General features: G+C 39.6%; 1 protein-coding gene across 1 annotated transcript; it reads left to right on the top strand.

The window, feature by feature from the left end:
- Positions 1-279: 279 nt before the first annotated feature.
- ergic1 (endoplasmic reticulum-golgi intermediate compartment 1) lies at positions 280-21,482 on the top strand. Its single transcript, XM_026190197.1, has 10 exons — positions 280-456; positions 6,855-6,916; positions 12,334-12,406; positions 12,858-12,952; positions 15,798-15,922; positions 16,499-16,603; positions 16,706-16,766; positions 18,009-18,109; positions 18,842-18,964; positions 20,397-21,482. The coding sequence occupies exons 1-10, from the start codon at positions 437-439 to the stop codon at positions 20,502-20,504; spliced, it is 873 nt and encodes a 290-aa protein (XP_026045982.1). The 5' UTR covers positions 280-436; the 3' UTR covers positions 20,505-21,482.
- The last annotated feature ends 253 nt before the right edge of the window (positions 21,483-21,735 follow it).

The raw sequence follows: 21,735 nt of genomic DNA, 5'->3' as shown, positions 1-21,735 counted from the left end.
ATTAAATTTGAGTTTTGAGCAGTTTGTATTGCCCATTTTTGTCATAAAATTCATAATTCCTTTTCCTCTTAAAATTCACGTTACTAAATAAATAAAAAAAACACTATAGTTTTCAGTCAATAAAATTATTTTTAAAAATGTGATCGTATTGCACAAGTTCATCTTTTGTTAATCTTAATGTTAATTTTTAATTATTTCTTAATTTAAAAAACGTTTTCCCATTCATGTTTCGGCCCATTATAATACGGCTGCATCACTCGGAGGAAGAAGAATCATAGTGAACAGGAAGTACATCTTAGCCAATCAGCTTCTGCAAAGCGTCCTAAGCTGACGTCAGCCCGGTACCCATGAACAACCGGTAGCGTTGAAGATAGTATGGTCTCCTGTTGTTTGTAGTTTTCTTCTTTTTAACGCCCCTGTCCAACGTGCAAACATCATGACTTTCGATGTTAGGAGGTGAGTACGGGGGGCTTCCGGTTCTTTGTGGCGGGATATGAAGTGGAAAGTGGTGGTCTGCTGTCTGTGAGCTCTAGATGAATTAACAGTTGGCTCAGCATCACATGCTACTGAGGCAGCCAAAGTTATCACAATGATGTGTTGCGTTTGACATGAGCGAGCTCAGTTTTTTTTTTAAAAAGAAACATTTTTTTTATGCACGGGTTTTTCGTTAAGTCGCCGCAGTGATGCTCGGGTTTTTGTGTGGGTTCGTTTTTTTGCGCATGTGCAAATGTCCTCGACCAGCTTTGCCAGACGTGAGCCCGATTACAATCAGCAGGGTTGGTTTGGTTTACAAAAGAAACTGTGTAGCACGTTCAGTACACAAACATCAAAACATTCAGTCATTAGCCACCAATAAACAGTGAAACCGGAACACAGCCATTGCAGAGCCATTCAAGCTATTAATCTGCAACTTAAACTTGTTTGCCACACTTTCTCTACAGGGCTGTTAAACCTATCAATAGAGTACGGCCAGTTAGAATAAAAAACAGGATGTTTGCATTGCCCATTTGCATAATGCTCACTTCATCCTGTTTGCCAGTGCCAAGACAAATTTAGTAAGAACACATTTTGAGCCAGCCTTTAGATTTTGAATGGAAATCTGCCATATCCACAGTCACAACTGTTAAGTTCACAGAGATGAAACTTCACACATTTATACAGAGTCTAAAATGGTATCTGATAAACTCAACTGCAGCGTGTTCTGGAAACTAATTAAACACATACAAAACGTATCTCTTCAGAGGCTCTGAATAAGTAATGTATTACTTTTGCAGTTATCCTGTTGCTCACCAGACCCAACAAAAGTCATTTCCTAACAGTATTTTAACAACGCAGCTGCTATATTGAAGAAAAACATTTAGCAAAGTCATAAACAAAATATCTTCTATGCATTTTATTTTGACAGCAAATTAAGTTGTAAAGTGCTTGTACTTGTTAATAATATTTATGTTTCCTGCCTGTGGATTGCATTGTTACATTTTGGGCTTATTCAAGTGCCTTTTAGTTGTTTGTCTGTTGGTTTCTTACCATCTAAATTTAAAAAAAATTCTCAAAACACTATCTTTGACACACACAATTAATGTAGCACAATATTTGAGTATGGACTGGTTCTAACCGAGCACTCAAAGTGCCTTTTATTGTAAATGGTAAATGGCCTGTATTTGTATATAGCTTTACTTAGTCCCTATGGACCCCAAAGCGCTTTACACTACATTCAGTCATCCACCCATTCACACACTGGTGATGGCAAGCTACATTGTAGCCACAGCTGCCCTGGGGCGCACTGACAGAGGCGAGGCTCCCAGACACTCTGACCACCACCAGTCTCTTGAGCCACGATCGTCCCTTACTACAAGCTTTAGTCACCCATTCACACAGTGCTTTGTTCTATACCATCTGGAGGAGTATGGGGTTCACTCCCTTGCCCAAGGACGTTTTCGCAACTTTACCATGACCTTCCGAATAGCAGATGACCCGCTCTGTCTCTTGTGCAGAGCTTGTGCAGTTAATCTTACCAGGGAGTCACATTTAGGGCCTAATTGTAACATTAATTCTTACTGGTAGCAGTTTATAAAGAGAGAAAGTTCATATTGAGCAGAATTGAGTTTGGCTTACTAGCGCAACAGTTACAGTTTCTCACATGGACCCTAGGAAAAATCAATTGCCCATCCCAGGTCCTGAGCCACAGCTTCCATTAGTAAATGTGATGTCATTTGCTGATAGGTCAATAGGAACCAACAAGGCTCATATGTGACAATGTTTCAGATAATCCTCCAGCTCTATTTAATGTGAAGTAATCACAGTTTTCAGATAGCTGTATAGCTGTGCTGAATGTTAACGCAGAAAAATCGGACAGATTGATGAAAATGATCAACAGCACGGTCAAACTGGAAATCAGTGTCTGTCATCTTTTTCCAAAGATTACAGCTGTGTTGTGCTGACAGAATGATTTTACTACAGAAGAAAAAACACTCTGGATGAACTGTGTGTCACAAGAGGTCAGATTCTCATCGTTGGATGCTTTGCTTGATGCCTCGATCATACAAAACCCGCATTGCAACAGCTAGAAAAGGCTTGAGTAACTGTTTCGAGGTGTTGTCCTTTCAAAAATACTGCAGGGTTAGTCACCAGCGTGAGGGTGTGTAACACTTTTTGGCTACCATAGATTGCACCATCCACAAAAGTAGGATGTATTCCCAGAATGTGCATGTTATTTATTTCAAAGCGCACAACAAATAAGCTAAAGTGCGAAGCTGGTGTTTTTCTGCCTTTATGTTCATAAATCTGATGAGCAAAAATAATAAGGTGCTAATTTAAAATTTAAAACCTAATTGCATGTACACATTTTCATTTCTTTAAAAAAAAAAGACACACAGCTTTCCTCAAAGAGTTACTTGTGTATTTGTTAGGGACTATTTTAAGCTCTGGATTAATGTACAGTTGGTGTTCTAGGTTTTGTTTTTTTTGTTTTTTCCCCAGCAGCAGGATGGTGTACACATATACGGTCTTGTGTTCCCCTTCTAATATGTGGTAGTAAATTTCTAGGTTTGGTCTTTTCTAGAAATGCGTATCTTTCTCAGCTGCTGTAGATTGACATTTCAACAGTAATAAAGTTCTTCCACAAATGCCAACTTCCAACAATGAGGATCATCTCATTCAGGATGACCGAACAGCGTCACTGAAGGAACGAGTGAATCACCGAAAGGCTTTTATGCCCAAGTTTAATGTCCTTTAGATTATGTCATTTATTGGCACAAGGACATTTTGTGTTAGCCAACCCGATGATCTGCTGTGTTTATTACATGGTCACTTTAGAGGCTTAATATGGATTCTCCCTGTTTTTTCAATAATTGCAGTAATGACTTTATCGTAACAGCAGTTGGGTTACCTACGTAAAGAGAGAAGTATTGCTTATATTCTGTGGTGTAAGGTGTGAAAAGAAGAACCTTGATCGTCTGTAATGTGGGTTTACTCGGCTATACATGGAACAAACTACTGACTCACCGTGAGTCATTGCCGAGATTCGGCTTATTTATTTAAGACCCTTGAAAAGTAGGCTTGTGTTTCCGTGTCATGGTGTTAACAGCTAGATGCTGGTACATCATGTCCTCCCTAATCACATAACATCTGAGCAGTGAGATGTGACGGAAGGAGATGTGTTGACTGTAATTCAGGAAATTACGAATGTAAGTGGTACACTGAGATGTGAACCCTTGAACCTCATCATAAATATTCATGAAGTGTTCTGAGTAGAGATAGTTTGATAAAACCACAGTGTCGCACAGGTTAAAAATACATATAGTGAAAGTTTATGTCAGTCTTTTTTTTTTTTTTTTTTTTTTTTTTACACTTCAGTAGGTGTATAGTCATGTTTTTCTTTAAAGTATATTTTCTTTAATTTAAATAACTCCTGGATCTTTTAAATATTTTTTTTAAATTGCTGACTTTAAAAGGTTTAACTTTATAAATTGTACTTTATTATAATAAAGTTACTGACTACATTTTGAAGCTGCGATCAAGGAAATAAGAAACTTTTTAACCAGTTACTTTAAAAGTCGAAAAGCCTGCAGCTCTGCTCTGCTCTGGATTCCACTCTTTATGTTCTCGGATTAGTTCTCCACACTCTGGACTCTCTACTCAGTTCAGCTACGGTTCCCCCGCTGCTCTGCGCAGCAGGCGACCCACCTGTTTCCATGTGTCCACAACCTGCTCTGTCACTACTCAATATTCCATCCAGTCAGCCGGCAGTAATTACTTCTGCTAGCCACTACGATGATGATAACAGACGGCTAGTGTAGCTAATTACAAATCATTAAACTGCTTAAGTTAACATGTGTGACAACCAGGTTAACATTTATGCTAACTATTTAATACTTGTTGAAGCTTTACTAGTGTCTGACATTTCTCCTAAACTGTTGTTTAGTGTAATGAACATATTAATTTTACTAATGAATTCATTAACCTTTGTCACCTCAGAGTGAACACATTGTAGGACTGTTTAAAAATGTTACAATAAGTCTCTTTAAAAAAAAAAAAAAGGAAATAGTTTAGCTGTGAGGCAGTAAACACAACTCATTTTGGTTACTGTCAAGTGAAAGTTGTGTGTTGTGGCCTTGTCTATTATTGTCCTTTTGTGGTATAATCTTAAATCAGACCTTTATTTACCTACCCCTGGTTTGAAGTGCGGGACACTGTTTGTGAAACAGCGGTGTTATTCCAGTAGGATGACATGATCACAGTATGTTTTTACTTTAATGTCAAAGCAAAATGACGTATGTGAGCGAGGAAGCGTGTCTGCATGCAGCTCATTGCTTTTAACTAGTGAATAGTGTGGTTACATGGGTCACCTTTTAAAATCAGATGATGTGTAATTCGAAATACTTGAGCCAATATTGTATGTGGAGTCAGTGATAGTGATGTCATATTGTTCTTTTTTCTTTTTTTTTTCCAACACCTTCAACTGTTAAAAACAAAGATGTGTGTGTGTGTGTGTGTGTGTGTGTGTGTGTGTGTGTGTGTGTGTGTGTGTGTGTGTGTGTGTGTGTGTGTGTGTGTATATATGTATATGTCTGTCTGTCTCTATGTGTGTATCTATGTATATGTATAGATCCACAGATACACATGTAGTTTTTATAAGGGGAATTTATAGCTTTTGTTTAAAAAAAAAAAAAAAAATCCTGTCCACGTAAGCAATGCTATGGAAACTATCTCAGGCCTTATGAAAATACAAGAACTAATGTCATGCATTGTCAGGAGCACACAAGTAGTGATAAAACACTAGTTGTATGGAAATGCTAGCCAATCAGAAGCCTGACTTTAAAAAAAAAAAAAAAAAAAGATGGTAAAGGCTCACACATTTGACACTGAAAGACAACAAGGAGTATTTTAAAAGCTCAGTTTACATGTGTACAGAAGGCAAAAATGCACAGAAAAAGGTCAATTTTCTAAAATACATGTGCATGTAGCTGAACTGTTTCTCTAATTAAGCTGAAAAAAAAAAACCTGTATTTGTTTAACCAAGAATAATCCAAATATATTCCAGATGAACTTCCTTTATGTAAAATGATCCTTTCCTGCCATAATGCTGAACTTGACAAACTGCACAACTCGCATATTCATAAAATGAGCTCAGTTGTTTTACGTTCTTAACAGTGGCTGAATACATATCTCGAACATCTCTGTTCCAAATAATACCACTATGACCACAATCTGCCTTCAGCCTTAGTCTACTCATACCATCTACACCGCAGAATGCGTAAGTAATACTTGAATAAACTCCAAAGACGTGGAAAAGACTAGAACTTGACTTACAAGGCCTTCACATGGTGGGGATGTATATCATTTTGCTCCACCTGTCAGGTTGTTTTATGTGAGGAAAGGCAGTGCACATTATCTATCTACATTAGTATGGATGTATACTGTGATGATATACACATAGAGGAATGCTGAATGAGAGTTTTGGGATCTAGGAGTGCTTCACATTAAAACAAAGGCGTTAAAGCAGGAGGTTATGCAACATCGAGAGAAGAAACAGAGGTGGATTACAGGAAGCCCACCCTCATACTTCCTCCCGGCCCTGCATTGCATTAGCTGTGATTATTTTTCTGGACGCTCTAAGTGGAAGAAATGTAGACAGATGTGATTGTTTTGGTAGGAGACTGCTAAGGAGAGTTGAGTGGGGAGATCGGGGTGTGGGAGGAGTTTGCACAGTCAGCCAAAAGATTTTTCACTGCCCAAAAAGGACAAGCGCAAGAAGTCCTGAACCGAAATAGTTTTGGTGTTGAGTAGCAGATTTTTTCTCCTTCCTTTTTCTAGCTCCCAAAATTGGCAAGAACAGTATTTCACAAGCAGAGTCGATTGTGTCAGGTGGAAATGATCTTCCCATCTCTTAAACGCTGATTTACGAGCAGTTTAAGAAAGGTATTTTTAGAAATATCCAAAAATGTTAAACTGAGGATTTTACCGAGAGTAAATCAGCAGTTCTTATATCCACTTACTGCCAAGAAGATGAAACCATATGATTTAAAGTTGTCGGTGAACTTGTGTTTATGTTTCTGTGTGTGTTTTTGTTGGCTTTGTGTATGTGTGGAGTGTTAGACCTTTGTTGGGGTCAGTTCATAATTACAGAGCAGACATTCAAAGGAAGAGGTTGTAACCCTGTAAAAGTGCGTGTGTGTGTGTTTGTATGTGTTGCGGTTGGCCGTCTGGATCTGTTATATATAATGGCGGACGTCCAAAGCTAACATTCCACCGCGCTTCTGTAATATCGCAAGGCATGATGGGTACAGAATGTGCAACGTTTTTCAGCACATAATATTTACATTTGCTATATATTTCTTTTTGTCTCTCCTCAGATTTGATATCTACAGGAAAGTGCCAAAGGATCTCACCCAGCCAACATACACAGGAGCTTTCAGTGAGTAGTCCTTCACTCACAGGCCAAAGTTATGAGCATCTACTTTAAGGTTTTCATTTTTTTGTAATTTTTTTGGGGGGGATTTTGTTCCACATATGTGAAAGGAATTCCTGAATCTTGCTTCTATAAATGGAAGATGCAAAATGTGGCAAAATAAGATGTGAGACGTAATCACTTTTTCCAGTGAAAGTTAACTGAAAAGGTCATCCTTCGTGACTGTACAGCTGCTTGCAGTAGTTTGACATCAGCCAAAACACTCGTTCTGACTGCTCTGGCTGCTGGTAGCAAAATCTGCCTCTGCAGTACTTAGAGTGAGAATTAACACAAACCAAAGTGTAAAGGCGATAAACCATATTTTGAACAAGTAAGATGGCATGTGTTAATGTTTGTGCCATAGCCCATACACACAAATCTAAGCACCTATCTTTGTGCTGATTAAGGCTACGTCTACACTAATGCGTTTTCGTTTTCTCTCCGTTTTAGCCTCCCATCCACACTGAGACGGCTTTTTGAAAATGAATACATTTGAAGACTGTGCGTTTGCGTCGCAGTGTGGACAGTGAAAACGTAGACTTTCTAAAAATGATGATCCATTTTAGTCATGTGATGCAGTCATGTGACCAACTAAACAAAGATAGCAGAGGGCATTATACAGCGGTTGTTTTGTTTGCTCTCAATTTTCACAGCCCTATTAAAGATTAATATCAGTTTGTACCAAGGTTATTATCGTTAACAAAAACTAACGAAATAACAAAAACTAGAAGTGAAAAAATATTTTCGTTAACGGAAATAAAAATTAAAACAAGACTTTGCAAAAAAAGGAAAACGAACTAAAACTGTAATGAGTGTTCACAAAACTAACTAAAATTAACTGAATTTATAGCAAAAATGTGTTTAGTTTTCATTGATGTGTGTGTGTCATACAATAGTCTAGGGTGAAAATGAAGTGTAGTTTCCAGGTTTTTTTTCTTGCTGTGTCTCATTATGCCAGCAGGTGGCAAGTACGTTAGTCGAGTCGTCTGTGTTGCTGCTCCGTCCCACGCAGAATCGTGTCAGCAAAAGTCGGGAGAAATCGCTACAGTCCAATTTCAGATTACTTTGAATATGATTGTGTTTTAGATAAAAGCAAGTGTCTTGTAATGGAATGAGACAAATTATGTGGTGCATTTCTAAAGGGAAAAAAAAAATCCCACAAACCTTAAAGTGCACTTGAAAAGCTCGCACAAGAAGGCTAACCAGGCTTACCTTGAGAAGGTAAAGGAGCACGCCCAATCCTCATCCCCAGAAACAGAAGCTTGCCCCAGGCAAGGCAGCGTGATGCATCCCAAGTGAACTCCACAAAAAACATTAATGCAGTGCTTCCAACAGCGACCCAATGGCTGCTAGTTGGTCAATTCGCAGGAACATCACAAGCGAGAGGAAGCGTTGGTGAATATGTTTATTGAGCCTGGGATATCTACACAACTGTGTGAGTCAGTTGCCTTCCAAAAGTTTATGAAATCACTTGAACCAAAATTACGAAGACCCAGTGCTGCAAGAGTTAATAGTCTCATTGGGGCCAAGATAAATCTTTTATAGTTGCCTGGTATCAATGGTTGTTCATCTGCCCTAATTTTATTTATTTTTTAATAACCCATAGGTTCCCTATAGGTGGGAATGCGAGTTGTCTGTCACTGCGTGTTAGCCCTGTGACAGACTGGCGACCTTTCCAGTGTGCAGGGTATGGTAGCTGGAATAGCAACATACCCAAGGATAAGCAGAAGATAAAAATAAAAACTAAACTAGCAAACAAATGGTAAAAACTAATTAAAACTGATATAAAATTGAAAATCTGAAGTCAAAACTAAATAAAAATAAAAACTAATGAAGATTGCAAAACTATTAGCTTTTCTTCAAATTATTTAATTCTCACTCGCTCTTGCTACTTTGTACTTCTGTGTTACTCGCAGCAACAACTTCACCTCATTGTCAGTCCATTTAAAAATTTTTCCTCAAACTTTTGCTGCGACGTTTCAAAGAGCCGGAAAGTAAATAAACGGCTGACAGAAATGAGGCAGGCCGAATCATCTGGCGCTTCACGCATGTGCAGGACTGGAACGTAAGCGTTTTCGGCCGTTTCAAAGTGGACGCACAACTCTGTGAAAATGACTGAAAACGCTAGTGTGGACGCGGAGTGTTTTCAGTAGAAAACGCCATTTTCAAATCTATCCGGGCTAGTGTGGACGTAGTCTAAAGGCCTCAGCTTATTTCCATAGTAGAGTCAATCAGTTCACTTTAGTGTAAATGTCAGTGTTTAATTTCAGTGTAGCTTTTAGTAACTTTAGTATTAATATTTTAGTAGTTCAGAATGGGTGTTGCAAAATGAACACAGCACTTTTTGATTATAGTTGACTCACAATTATAGACATCTCAAATGAAATAAAGGTATGCAACAAAGTAGAACTACAACATACTATTTTTGTTCACTATAATAAAAAGAACTTGCTCAACTTTACATTAAAAAAAAAAAAGTAGAAACATACTAATTATTGAATATCAGAGCTGCTAAAAACTATTTTTTTAAGCTAAGCTTTGTAAGCAGGGCTAACCTAGCATCATTTATCCTCTTGGCTTGTTCACCTGTTTAGTGATTCACTTTTTTAGCAATAGTTAATTGAAGTATATTAACAGGAACATTTGCTTGTCATTAATCAACCAGACTGAATCAACCAGAAATTAAAAAAAAAAAAACTTTCATCTATAGCTAGCCCATCTTTATGCTAATTACATTCTAGCTCTGGCATACAATACACCAGCTAGTCAAAACACACACACACTTTAATCCAAAGTTTGTTTTTGGAGGCATAATGGACTTTGTATTTTTTTTTAACATAGAGCACTGTACAAAGCTCTGAATCCACCACACATTGCTTTATATTTTGCATGGAAAGTGGGTGCAGTAATTCTAACGAGACACTCACTGTTGTACCTCTCTCCAAACGGTCGGGTGCGAGAAGTAGACTGAAAATATGTGACAAATGTGCAGCCAATGTCCAGTGAAAAGCATAGAAAGACCTTCAGAAAGCCTGAGGAACTATTGTTCTCTTACAATAAAGTCTGGCTCCTTGGAGTTAAAATACAAAGAAATTAACGGTGACTCGAGACTGTTGCACAGTACTTTATTTTGATTACTCTGATGTCTTTAAACCGCCTCATTCTTAACTCAAAATGACATTTGAGTCCTAGCAGGGCTTCACAGTCTGTAACCTTCTTCTTCAGCTTGAACATAAAAAGTAAATAGAATCAGCTGCCAGTCCCTGCTCTGGGAGGCAGATGTTTAGGAAAACGATGACAAGTAATTGTGATTGTCAGCACAGAGGTATGCTCTTATGTAAAAAGCAAACAGCTTGGAGCAGTACCTGTTTTAGCACATCTGGTATGACAAAAATGCTAATAATCATGCTGTCTCATAGTCACTGGCACCTCAGGAGTCCTCAGTGGAAATCTGACTGCTTTTTCCTGTCAGGTCATGAGTTTTCCTACTTGTCATCAATAAGTCATTGTGTAATCAGGGGCTATATTGATTATTCACTGCTTGATAGAAGACAAGAGCTCTGATGACACATTTTTGGCAGCAGTCGTATTCATTAGTCAGCTGACAAAGACACATAGTAGGAAAACTCATGACACAGTGGATAAACTAAAAGTGTTATTTCAGTATTGGACCCTTTTAAGGCAGAGAAAAATAATTTTCTGTATGGACAGCAGAAAGAAGTTACTAAAGTTATACACTAACGTTTCCACCCAAGAGGAAATGGATATAAGTTTTTCCTGCACTCAGTTAACTCCCTTCCTGTCTCCATCCGCTGTCTAGGGATGACGCCACTGGTTAGATTGGGATATTAGAAACCTGTTAATGCTTCATCCACAGCAGGCCGAATAACATTCAGGCCACGGTGGCAAAAAAGAATCAGAGCCTGCCTTTTCACAAAAGGCCAAATATTTGACCCTCATCTGCTTTTGTTGCCCCCAGGGCACATTCTGCAGGGCTCAGTTTACCCTAAACAAAAGCTCTGTTTGGCCACTGTGGTTTCTGGAACTACTCATGGTTTGGATTTAATGTAACAGTCTCTTGTTTGTCAGATTTTTCTCTCTTAGTATTTGTGTGGGTTTTTTTGCCCGGGCTGATGTGGAAAAAAATAAAATAAAAAATCAAATTTGCCTGTGCTATGTGGGGAAAATGAGCCTTAGAAGGAACAAAGATGTAACAAAAAAGCCACATCTGATTGCATAAATAGGGCTAGTTTCAAATGTCAGTGACTGATTCATGGTGTTATTGTAGCCGATTCCTTTGTGTCACAGTCCAAAGAATGTCCGAGCTGTCCGGATAAGCTGGAGCGTAAATAGAAGACAGTCATGTCATGTCTTTGTAAATCATTTCGGGGTGTCAGTATTTCCATTGTGAGACTATTAAAAATCACTCATCTTTAGTAATCATCATCCTATATTGCATCCTTTGAAGGCAGGGAAAACTTACTGTACAAGTTTTTTAATGAACCTGAATTCGTAATCTGTGTCACAGTGACACTCCCTTGTTTGTTGGTTAAATATTACCTTATGTAAAGCTTCCTCTAGCCGCAGGTCCGCCTGTGACGCCCTGCTAAACCACAAGGTCACGTGACTGTGCGAACCTAGGAGACGGTTGCCACGTAAACATGCCTCACCTGCTGAGCGAGAGCTTTCTAACCAAGGCTCTCACCATACCAGATAGACCACAGACACAGATCAGTTCCTTCCACATTTATCTTAGTAAACACATGGCCACTCTTTTATTTGACTCTTCGGCTGATTAGTTTGGCACATGGAGGGAAGCGGACGACCTGGCTGCTTCTCCTTTAGTGTGTTTTTAAGCTTAGGCTTTATGTCGGCACAAAGACACTGAACAGTTAAAGTTAATTTTTCCTACTTTGGTGTCTGCTCAGCCTCTTTTGTGGAAGCCATTTTTGGTCTGGGTGACTGTCAGTGTGTGAGTTTAAGGAAGCCTAAAATGTTGTTTGTAGGGCTTACTAAGGCGTAGCATGAGATCACCTCTCTCAAAGAAGAAATGCTGTAATGGCCGCCTGCTGTGCTGGTATTTAATGTGTAATTACTGTAGGAGGTTCTTTTAAAAGAAAGAAAAAACAACATAATGGGAGGGCTAACACTGTCAGTAAAACTGCTATTTAGGGATTTATTTTTTTTAGCTGCTGTGATTTCATTAATACCAATAGCTTACGTCAGCCGTTCCTTAAGACCCAGTCAGTCCAGATCATTTGACTTGCATCATTCTGTGTAAAGCTTGTGTAACTTCTATGTGAAAGAAGTGATATATGAGACATCACCAGTGACCTAGGTTTGAACAGTGTCTTCATTCTGACTTTCTTCCTCTTTGCCCACAGTTTCCATCCTCTGCTGTGTCTTCATACTCTTCCTCTTCCTGTCTGAGCTGACGGGATTCATAGCCACTGAAATGTAGGTACTGCCGCTCGTCTGTAATATCCTCCGGCTGAAACGCACAGTTCCCTGGTTACCACGCAGGCACAAATAGGGACTTAATTATGAATGTCAATGCCCTCATTATGATGTATTCTGCCCAGCCAGTGTTGTAACCAATGAATGGAGTCAAATTTGTGACAGGAAATTGGCTTTGTGCATGCGTCAGCCTCTTGGCAATGTGTAATAAGCAATGACTTGGTAAGGGTGTGACAGAAAGGAAATTACACCGGCAGAGATACACAAATGCTCTCTCCTTGCAATTTGGCAGAAGATGAGTCCCCTACTATTAAAGTGGCGCACAATAGCATGACGTCGAGGGAGAAAAGTGTATTTTTCTAATGAAAATACCACATTTCTTTAAATTAAAAGTTGATTTTCTGTTCTAACCATTTCTAACCTTTTTTTTTCTTTTCTCCATCCATTGCAGTGTAAATGAACTGTATGTGGATGATCCCGATAAAGACAGTGGTGGGAAGATAGAAGTGAGTTTAAACATCAGTTTGCCAAACTTACACTGTGATTGTGAGTATATACATATATACAAATATCTATTTCTTTGCATTACATCTTCTGTTTCTGTATTTTTTCTTCCACACTTTGTAAGGCCTCTTTTAACAGTTTGTTTTCCCCTTTATCTGACTCATGCTTACTGTGTGCCCTGTCATTTAACCTGTCATATTAGCAAAGGATAAACTATCCCTTAGATAAAGAAACAGACTCTCAAAACTACAGTGATGTGCAAATGTCTTGAGCAAGCCCTCAGTTCTTTATTAGTTCATATGATTTTTTTTTTTTAAAACCACTTAGCGCTGACCTATGAATCATTCAAGTATAGAAAAGGCACAATTTAACAATTCAAGGGACAAATCAGCTATTTTGTGTCCAGGCATAACAGAAACTTAAATTTTTAGCTTTAAAAATAGCGGTTAATCAGCATCAAAGACCTGACACAGCATGCGTCTGGACCTTCAGTTGATCCATTTACTCTTCACTGAAACTTCAACGGGCTCGGTGAAAGGGTGTGCTCTCAAGAAGCCATTATTAATGATGATAAAGAGGGAGAAAAGCCTGAGGTATACCAAATTGCACAAGAATTGGACTGAAAATCAATGGCAACGAGTCTTATAGAGTGATGAATCCAAATTTGAATTATTTTGAGGATATTGTGAAAATTGATGGAATTATAAATGCAGAAAAGTCTCATAAGATTTTGATTTACTATACAGTATCATCTGCAAAGTGTTGTTTGGCAACAGCTTTATATTTCAGCATGTCAGTGATCCCAAACACACTGTCGGTGCAGTAAAGGTGTAGGTGGAAAGAAAAAAACACAATGAAACAGCTTCAGTCAAGGATTGCCCACCACAGAGCCTGGACTTCAGCATTTTTGAAGCAGCGTGGGATCATTTTGACAGAGAACAGAACAAAAGGTAGAAACATCCAAAAAAGAGAACTATTAGACGATCTGTCTAAGAGAGTTCAGGCTGTGTGAATGAATGGGGGCCTTACTAAATATTGACTTCCCACCTCATTAGAACTGTTTTTGCCATATAATACTGTATTTCCATATATGTTTTAGTAACCTGCTGCATCTATTTTCCATTTTCCTAGCAAAATGTAAAGAAATGAGGCATGCTTTAGAACATTTCACAATACTGCATTGGCAGTTTTGGTCTGGCATGCTCATAGATAAGACGAGAGCATCCTCTGTATCTCCTGTTGAATCTCGTGCTGCCACACAGATGTGATCTGTGTTTCACATTAAGTCGCCTCTACTGGCTCGTACCCTGCGCTCAGATGTCTGTGTAACGTGCGATTGAAGGGTACTAGGTCACTTTTGTGCTCCTCGTGCCTTCCCCCAGCCCCTCCTCTAAAACTATGCCAAATGACAAATCGCTTGCACAAATACACCGGCAGGTCTCGGGACAGCGCAGAAAACTCACACATCGATTCAGCTCGGGCGATATCCAAAAATGGAAAAGCTTATAACTTGCTTGTGTGAAAATTAAGTCCAGATTTGTGCGATAGAGGCTTTGGCACGCAGACACACAGCTGCTGGCCATGTGTTCAGACGAGCTCACTCACTCATGGCATGCCTAAACAAAGGCCGTCCCCCTGCCGTTACTAATGAAAGCTCTTGATGATTGTATGTATAGGTCGTTTTGTTTAATTGCAAAATTGAAGCCCTTTCCCTTCCCCCCTCAAGTTTGGGTCCCATTTAAATACCAGCTCAAACACGTCGGTTTGACCACACAGTGCAGCTGCACGTAATGAGCAGAAATGTTCCTCTCCTCACGAGTTAATATTCTACACAAGTCAATTTTCCAAAGAGCTTGTCATCCGCTGCAAATTTACTTCAAGGAAGAGGCTCTTTCATCATGGAAAACCTGACATTTCCATCCCCTGGTTTTAGCGTTTATCTGCTCTGCTGCTCCAGAGTTAAACATCATCTCTCTTCGGTGACCTTTACCGGTTGCCCCGCCTTGATTTGTGACTTCATGGAAAAGCACATCCGCGTGTAAATAACCTTATACTAACCTCCACTTTCTTTCAACCTGCTTCCAGTCCGAAATGTCTTAAAAAGGAGAAACAACCATCTCTCACTGGCGCATACACACACACACACACACACACACACACACGTCACTTATATTTATGCACTGTATTTTGAGATCTGGATAGAGATGGAGAGGGGGGAGAATCCCGTCTTGAATGTCAAAGGTCAGACAGACGGCATGTGGAGGTTTTTAGCACAGATCAAGCAGACATCCCTCTCTCTCTCTCTGTGCACTCGTGGGTGACATAAAATGCAGGCAGGCTCTGAAAATAGGCCACTGCCAATGTGTGCCACCGCCGCCTAAAAGAAAGGGGTGAAGTCTAGATGGAAAAACACCGACACGGGGAGACGGGGGTGATTGGGTATCGTAAATGGTCTGATTGTGTGTTTACTCTGTGGGTCACTTTGTGCAGTGATAATCAGATATTCTCTTTTTCTTTTTGAATAAAAAGTGCTTGTTTGGTTTTTCAAAATAAAATAAATAAAACAGCAACAACAAACAGCTGCTCATATTTAACCAGAAGGTGGTGATGCTCCCAGATTGCTGATTTTTGCTGAAACTCATCAATAAAATAGGCAAATATTTGTTATAGAGTTAAAAAAATCACTTGAGTTCATCATTGTTTTCCGGATATCTTAGAGATTAAAGTAATCACTAAAACAAGTCTCAGAAAAACTGTCAATGTTTTTTTTTTTTTTGTTTTGTTTGTTTGTTTTTTTTCTTTTTGTTGATTCCTTTCTGTTGTTTAACGAAACGATTTATTGGCCGATCGTCCTCGCACTCGTCTGAGTTTGTTTCTTTGCTTTCAGTGGTGGGTTTGGACATCCAAGATGAGATGGGACGCCACGAGGTCGGTCACATAGAGAACTCCATGAAGATTCCCCTCAACCAGGGTGATGGTTGTCGCTTTGAGGGAGAGTTCAGCATCAACAAAGTAAGATCTCACCTGAGAGTGCGAGAAGCCTAATCCATACATGCTGTGTGAATCACTTATACTACTGCTTCCCTTCAGGAAATTGCAAAACTCTGCTTTTCTGTGCCCAGTAGTTACACTGTGATGGACTGGGTCGGGCTGATATTTGTATTTTACTGACAAGCAAGCTTGGATTGAATGTCAGTTTGTATATTTGAGTTGGACTCGAGTTAAAAATGGAGATTGCCCCCACCAACCTCTTGGGTCTAAATTGAGTTACGCTAAATTGAGGCTGCTCTTGGATTTAGTTACACCTATCCGTATAATCTAGGCTCCATGAAGCTGTGTTTGTCTCACGTCTGCATCTTGTGCGTCAGTCTTTCCACTGCATTTACAGTGATTAACCCTGCAGTTGAACAATTGACACTCATGCTTGGGGGAGTAGTTGGAAATATGTAAAACACGCGCGGTTGGGAGGCAAGGAACATTTAGTTTCCAACCAAATGCATTCAGGCTCCCTCATTAGCTAACTAAATGTCTTGCAGGTGCTTGTGGTGTTACGCACAAACCCACCTCAATGTGTTTATTTGTGTTCAGGTACCGGGAAACTTCCACGTGTCGACACATAGTGCCACAGCACAGCCTCAAAGCCCTGACATGACCCACACCATCCACAAGCTTGCCTTTGGAGAAAAGCTCCAGGTGGGACACATTTTTTATTTATTTATTTTTTTTAGATGGAGAAAGTGGAGAAGAATAACTGCCATATTAACACAGATCTTTTCTCTCTTCATTGTCACACAGGTACAGAAAGTCCAAGGAGCCTTTAATGCTTTAGGAGGGGCAGACAAGATGTCATCTAATCGTATGTATCTAGACAGCAAATGTAATAATTATGACCAACTTATGACAGTGCTTACGTACACCATATTGCCAGAAGTATTCCCTTGTCTGCCTTCACACACACATGAAGTTGAGTGTCATCATATTCTTAATCCATCGGGTTTTATATGCTGCCCCACCGTTTACAGCTTTAAATCTTCTGGGAAGTTTCCACGAAGTTTAGAAGTGTGTTTATGGGAGTTTTTGACCAGAAGCACATTTGTGAGGTCAGACACGGATGTTGGACAAGAAGGCCTGGCTCACAGTCTCCGCTCTTAATTCATCCTGTTCTGTTAGATTGAGTTCAGGACTCTGTGCAGGCCAGTCAAGTTCTTCACACATCAAACTTGCTCATCCATTTCTTTATGGACCTTGTTTTGCACACTGATACGCAGTCTTATTGGAACAGGAAGGGGCCCTTAGTTCTTAATAGAACTTAAGGGGCTGAGCCCAACTACTGAAAAACAACCCCGAGCCATAATCCCCTCTTCATTAGACTTTACGCTTGGCATGGTGCTGTCAGACAAGTACTGTTCTCCTGGCACAAAAACCCAGACTCGTCCATCAGATTGCCAGAGTCGTCACTCCAGAAAACAAGTCTTCACTGCTCTAGAGTCCAGTGGTGACGTGCTTTACATTACTGCATCCAATGCTTTGCATTGAGCTTGGTGATGTAAGACTTTCATGTGGTTTCTTTGCCATGCAAACCCATTCTATGAAGCTCCCTACACACTGCTGTTGAGCTAATCTGAAGTCCACATGAAGTTTGGGGGTTTGCAGCGATTGACTCTGCAGAAAGTTGGCGACCTTACAAGGTGCTTCATGGTTGATTGCTTATGACTTCCGCTTTGTTATAATACCACTAACAGCTGACTCTGGACTATTTAGTAGTGAGGGAGTTTCACGATTGGACCTATTGCAAAGGCAACATCCTATCAAGGTACCACACTTGAATTCACTGAGCGACCGATTTTTAAAATATGTTTGTAGAACATTAAAGGTGATTGATTTTATACAACTATGACTGTGGGAGTGATTGGAACACCTGGATTCAATGGTTGGTAGGTGAGTGAATACCTTTGGCAATGTAGCTTAGGATGATGTAATGTCACAAGACACTCACTGGACAGAACTACATGGGAACTTGTTTTACAAAGACAGCATTCATCTTGAATACTGAAGATGCTTTGTTTGTCTTATTTAATTAATGTTATGTCTCTTGCAGCTCTTGCTTCACATGACTACATATTGAAGATTGTACCAACAGTGTATGAAGACCTCTCAGGCAGACAGAGGTTCTCTTATCAGTACACAGTAGCCAATAAGGTACCGCATCCCTGCACTCATTAGCTGATGACCTTTTCTCATCATAGAGGCAGCGCGTCCATGTCGGCATACGGCCGGAGCACGTATAGCTCGTGTTAACATTGCACTCATCTGAAAGTGAAAGCTCAATCCTAGTGACTGGAAAAACTCTCAAGATGTCAACAAACCATAAAGGAAAAAAAGAAAAAACACTTCCTGGAACTGTGTAGGAAGACAGCTGGGAGTGGAGTGTGGAATAATAACACTGCAGGTCAGCTGTGAAGAAGGGACAATAAGGGCCTGAGCAAAATATTTCCAAAACCTAATTTCCAAAGCGTAAATAGTGGTCCAGCTGAGGCCCGCATCCGAGCTTGGACTGCGACATTCTTCTGCGTTGTGTTAAATGTGTTTAATGTGGTCAACATTATTGTGTCGGGCAGTTACTGCAGCACTGATTTTGGAGAAATGGATTTATATATAGCGCCTGATAACGTTGTCAGCTCGTAACAATAATTCAATTTACATTGTAGCCTCCTCGAGATTGCTTCATTGGAATAATATTCAGCTGAGATTCATTTTTATTGAATCATTTATGACTGTGGAGTGACTTATTCCGAAACTGATTCTGTAGTGACTCACAAACACCACTGCCACCGCTGTAGATGAGAATATGTGCCGATTTATTTTATAAACGTAATGGGATTAAGTTCCTCACTTGTAATCTTTTTTTTTTTTTTTCCCCCCCACACACAGGAATATGTTGCTTACAGCCACACGGGAAGAATTATCCCAGCGATCTGGTTCAGGTACGATCTCAGTCCGATCACAGTGAAGTACACGGAGCGGAGACAGCCCCTCTACCGCTTCATCACAACAGTGAGTAAACACAAAGCCCGCGGCCCCAAAGCTGTTTACAAAAGCCGCTTTTATTTGAATTGCAGGTCTTTCAAGTTCAAGTCCAAAGATCAACTTTTTACTATCCTGTGCAAAAGTCTTGAACCACACCTTATTTCATTATATTTTGCTTTCAATGAGCCAGATATTCTTGAATTGTTTTTAAAGGGCTTAAGTAATAATTTTCCAGCTTTTCTGAAAGTCTTTCACAGTTTTTCTCTGGACTTCGGCTGCTTTTTCACTCATTTTCAGTCGTGTACGTGACCTTTTCTGTTTGTTTGTTATGCCACCTATGAATCATTCAAGGATAGAAAAGGCACCTGACTCAGTGAATGAACTAGTGTTGTGTTTACACATAACAGACAACTCGGCAAATAACATATTTTAAATCGTATCTTTAGGCACTTTGTTTTTATCACAAAAGCACCTTTATTCCAGTTTCTTTAGTTAAGTCTATGAAAAATGTCAAAGATAACAGTTTTTATGCCGTGTGGCATAAAATAGGATTTGCGCAACAACAAAGTGATTCCCAAAGAGCTGGAGACTTAAAAAAAATGAGAAAACTGTAGAAATAGATGACAGCAGAAGACGTGTCAGGCATGTTCTGAAGAAATTGACCTGAGAGATGCATCTGGCCCTTCAGTTGATTCATCTGCTGTTCGCTAAAGTTGAATTAAAATTTGATCTCAGTGTAAGGGTAGCGGTCAAGAAGCTGTTCTTAAGGAAGGGAAATGAGGAGACAAATTCGTGCATTTTAGCTAAATATCTCAGCTTTGTGATTGAACATCTTCACTGCCCAGTAACAGATAGAAAATAAGCCGTTCAAATGTTTGCGAACATGGTTAAGAATAATGCTGCTGGGTTGATCTCTGATCAAAGCCTGGCTAGCCGTTCCCTCCTTTTTCTAGTTTTTGTGCTAACCAAAGTCTAACCATCTTCTGAATGAAGCTTTCGTGGTGTTGGTATGAAACTTAATGACCATTTCCTAACTCACTGAACTCCCTTTGTCTTCCTCAACTCCCTTTGTCATCGGTGGAATTTTGGCGTAGCCTGTAGCACCTGATCAGAAAGTTTCCTGTTGACTGATAATGCGGTCAGGCTTGAGTTGGCAGCCTGCCTGATGAGCTACACCATTATTCGTCTTGTGTGTTGTTTAGGTTTATCATGACTTAAGGCATGGGTAGGAGATGACTGTGTTTTTAATGTGATCATGAGTCACGGCTCAAGATTGTGAGTCAGCCTACAGCAGGGCTTTTTGTTGGATTCCTATAAATTCCGTGGCGTTGGCGCAGAGCATTGTTTTGATAAATAGGATTAGGCCCAGCTGATATTGAGACTTAAGAAGAAGACATCAAAGCTCTGAAATATGAAGCCTGACAGGATCGTTTTTTCATTTTCTTTCTTTTTTTTGTAGATTTGTGCCATCGTCGGAGGGACGTTCACAGTCGCGGGGATCATCGACTCCTGTATTTTCACTGCTTCTGAGGCCTGGAAGAAGATACAGATTGGCAAAATGTCATGATGACTGTTTCCAACCCTCTCCTCACATCTTATTTATAAGTGCAAAGTTGCTAGCCTGTTAGCTAAATCCAGTCCGAAACGACCTCCTTCAGGAGATTGTATCACCTTGTCCATATAAGAGTCTCGGGCACTTGATTTAACTACCAGGCTGCAGGGATGCGTCTGTTTTATTAAAGATCCTCTCGGGCTCCTTCTGCTCCAGTGACGTGAGAATGCTGACTATCACATGTCGGCTTCCTCCATCTTCAGTGTCAGGAGGGGAAAGGAGAGGAGATGATATCTTTTGTTACTGAGTGTGCCAGGGATTCATTCTGTATTTTTTTTTTCTTTAAACGTTGCAGCTGATATATTTAGAATGACACGAAAGAATAATAATAGACATCCACATATATTAAATCAAAGGAACATTTTTTTAATCATGGGTATAGGAAATGATATAATTCAGGGAGTAAATGGCATCAAAACAGGATCATCTCAGCCAGATGTGTTGTAAATTAGGAGACCAATTTAGATTTTTGGTCCTCGTGTGAAGGAAGTATTGTCAGGGTTCATAAAACGTGCAGAGGATGGGATGAAATCTAAAGCGTAGTGTGTACAAATAGCATTTTGTGTCATGTAGCGTGGTCTGTCGTTTTTATCTCCCGTATTCCACCTGTGTGCCTTTTGGCTTACTGTTAAACCGTACAGGATCATCACCAGCTCTCTTTGTGCCACTGAAAGCTTTTCAGTTTCTCCTGCTTGTTTCAGTATCGGTGCAGCATTTATCATTGTTTACTTTACAGTCTCTAGTTTCCACTTTATTTCTACTCAGTCTCAGTGATGGCAAAAATATAGTGAATGTCTGTGTTTGTTTGTTTTTCTATTCTTTTTTGTTTGTTTGTTTGTTTATTTACATGGTACATGATTTTTTTTCAAAAAAGAATTTTGGTGTGGTTTCAATAAAGGTTTGTTTTTAAAAGGGACAAACCTGTTCATCAGGGCCTCTGCTTCCTTTTATTCTGTTGTCATTACAACACTCCCTGTTATGTCAGTGATCATCGCTGAGTTAAAAGCACCTTAAAACCTGTTTTTCTACTCTGAGTACCATCCTTTTCTCTTTAACGCTCAAATTACTGTAATCCCTGCGCTGTCCTCAGAGGTTACGATAAAGGTTACTCTGGTATGATTCGTGTTTCCAAAAAAACCTCAGAAAGTGATCTGTGAACGAGTTTTGGCTTTAAAAATTTTAGGTG

Source organism: Astatotilapia calliptera, chromosome 2 (assembly GCF_900246225.1).
Source record: "Astatotilapia calliptera chromosome 2, fAstCal1.2, whole genome shotgun sequence".
Taxonomy (NCBI): domain Eukaryota; kingdom Metazoa; phylum Chordata; class Actinopteri; order Cichliformes; family Cichlidae; genus Astatotilapia; species Astatotilapia calliptera.
This window is presented reverse-complemented; position numbering and strand designations above follow the sequence as displayed.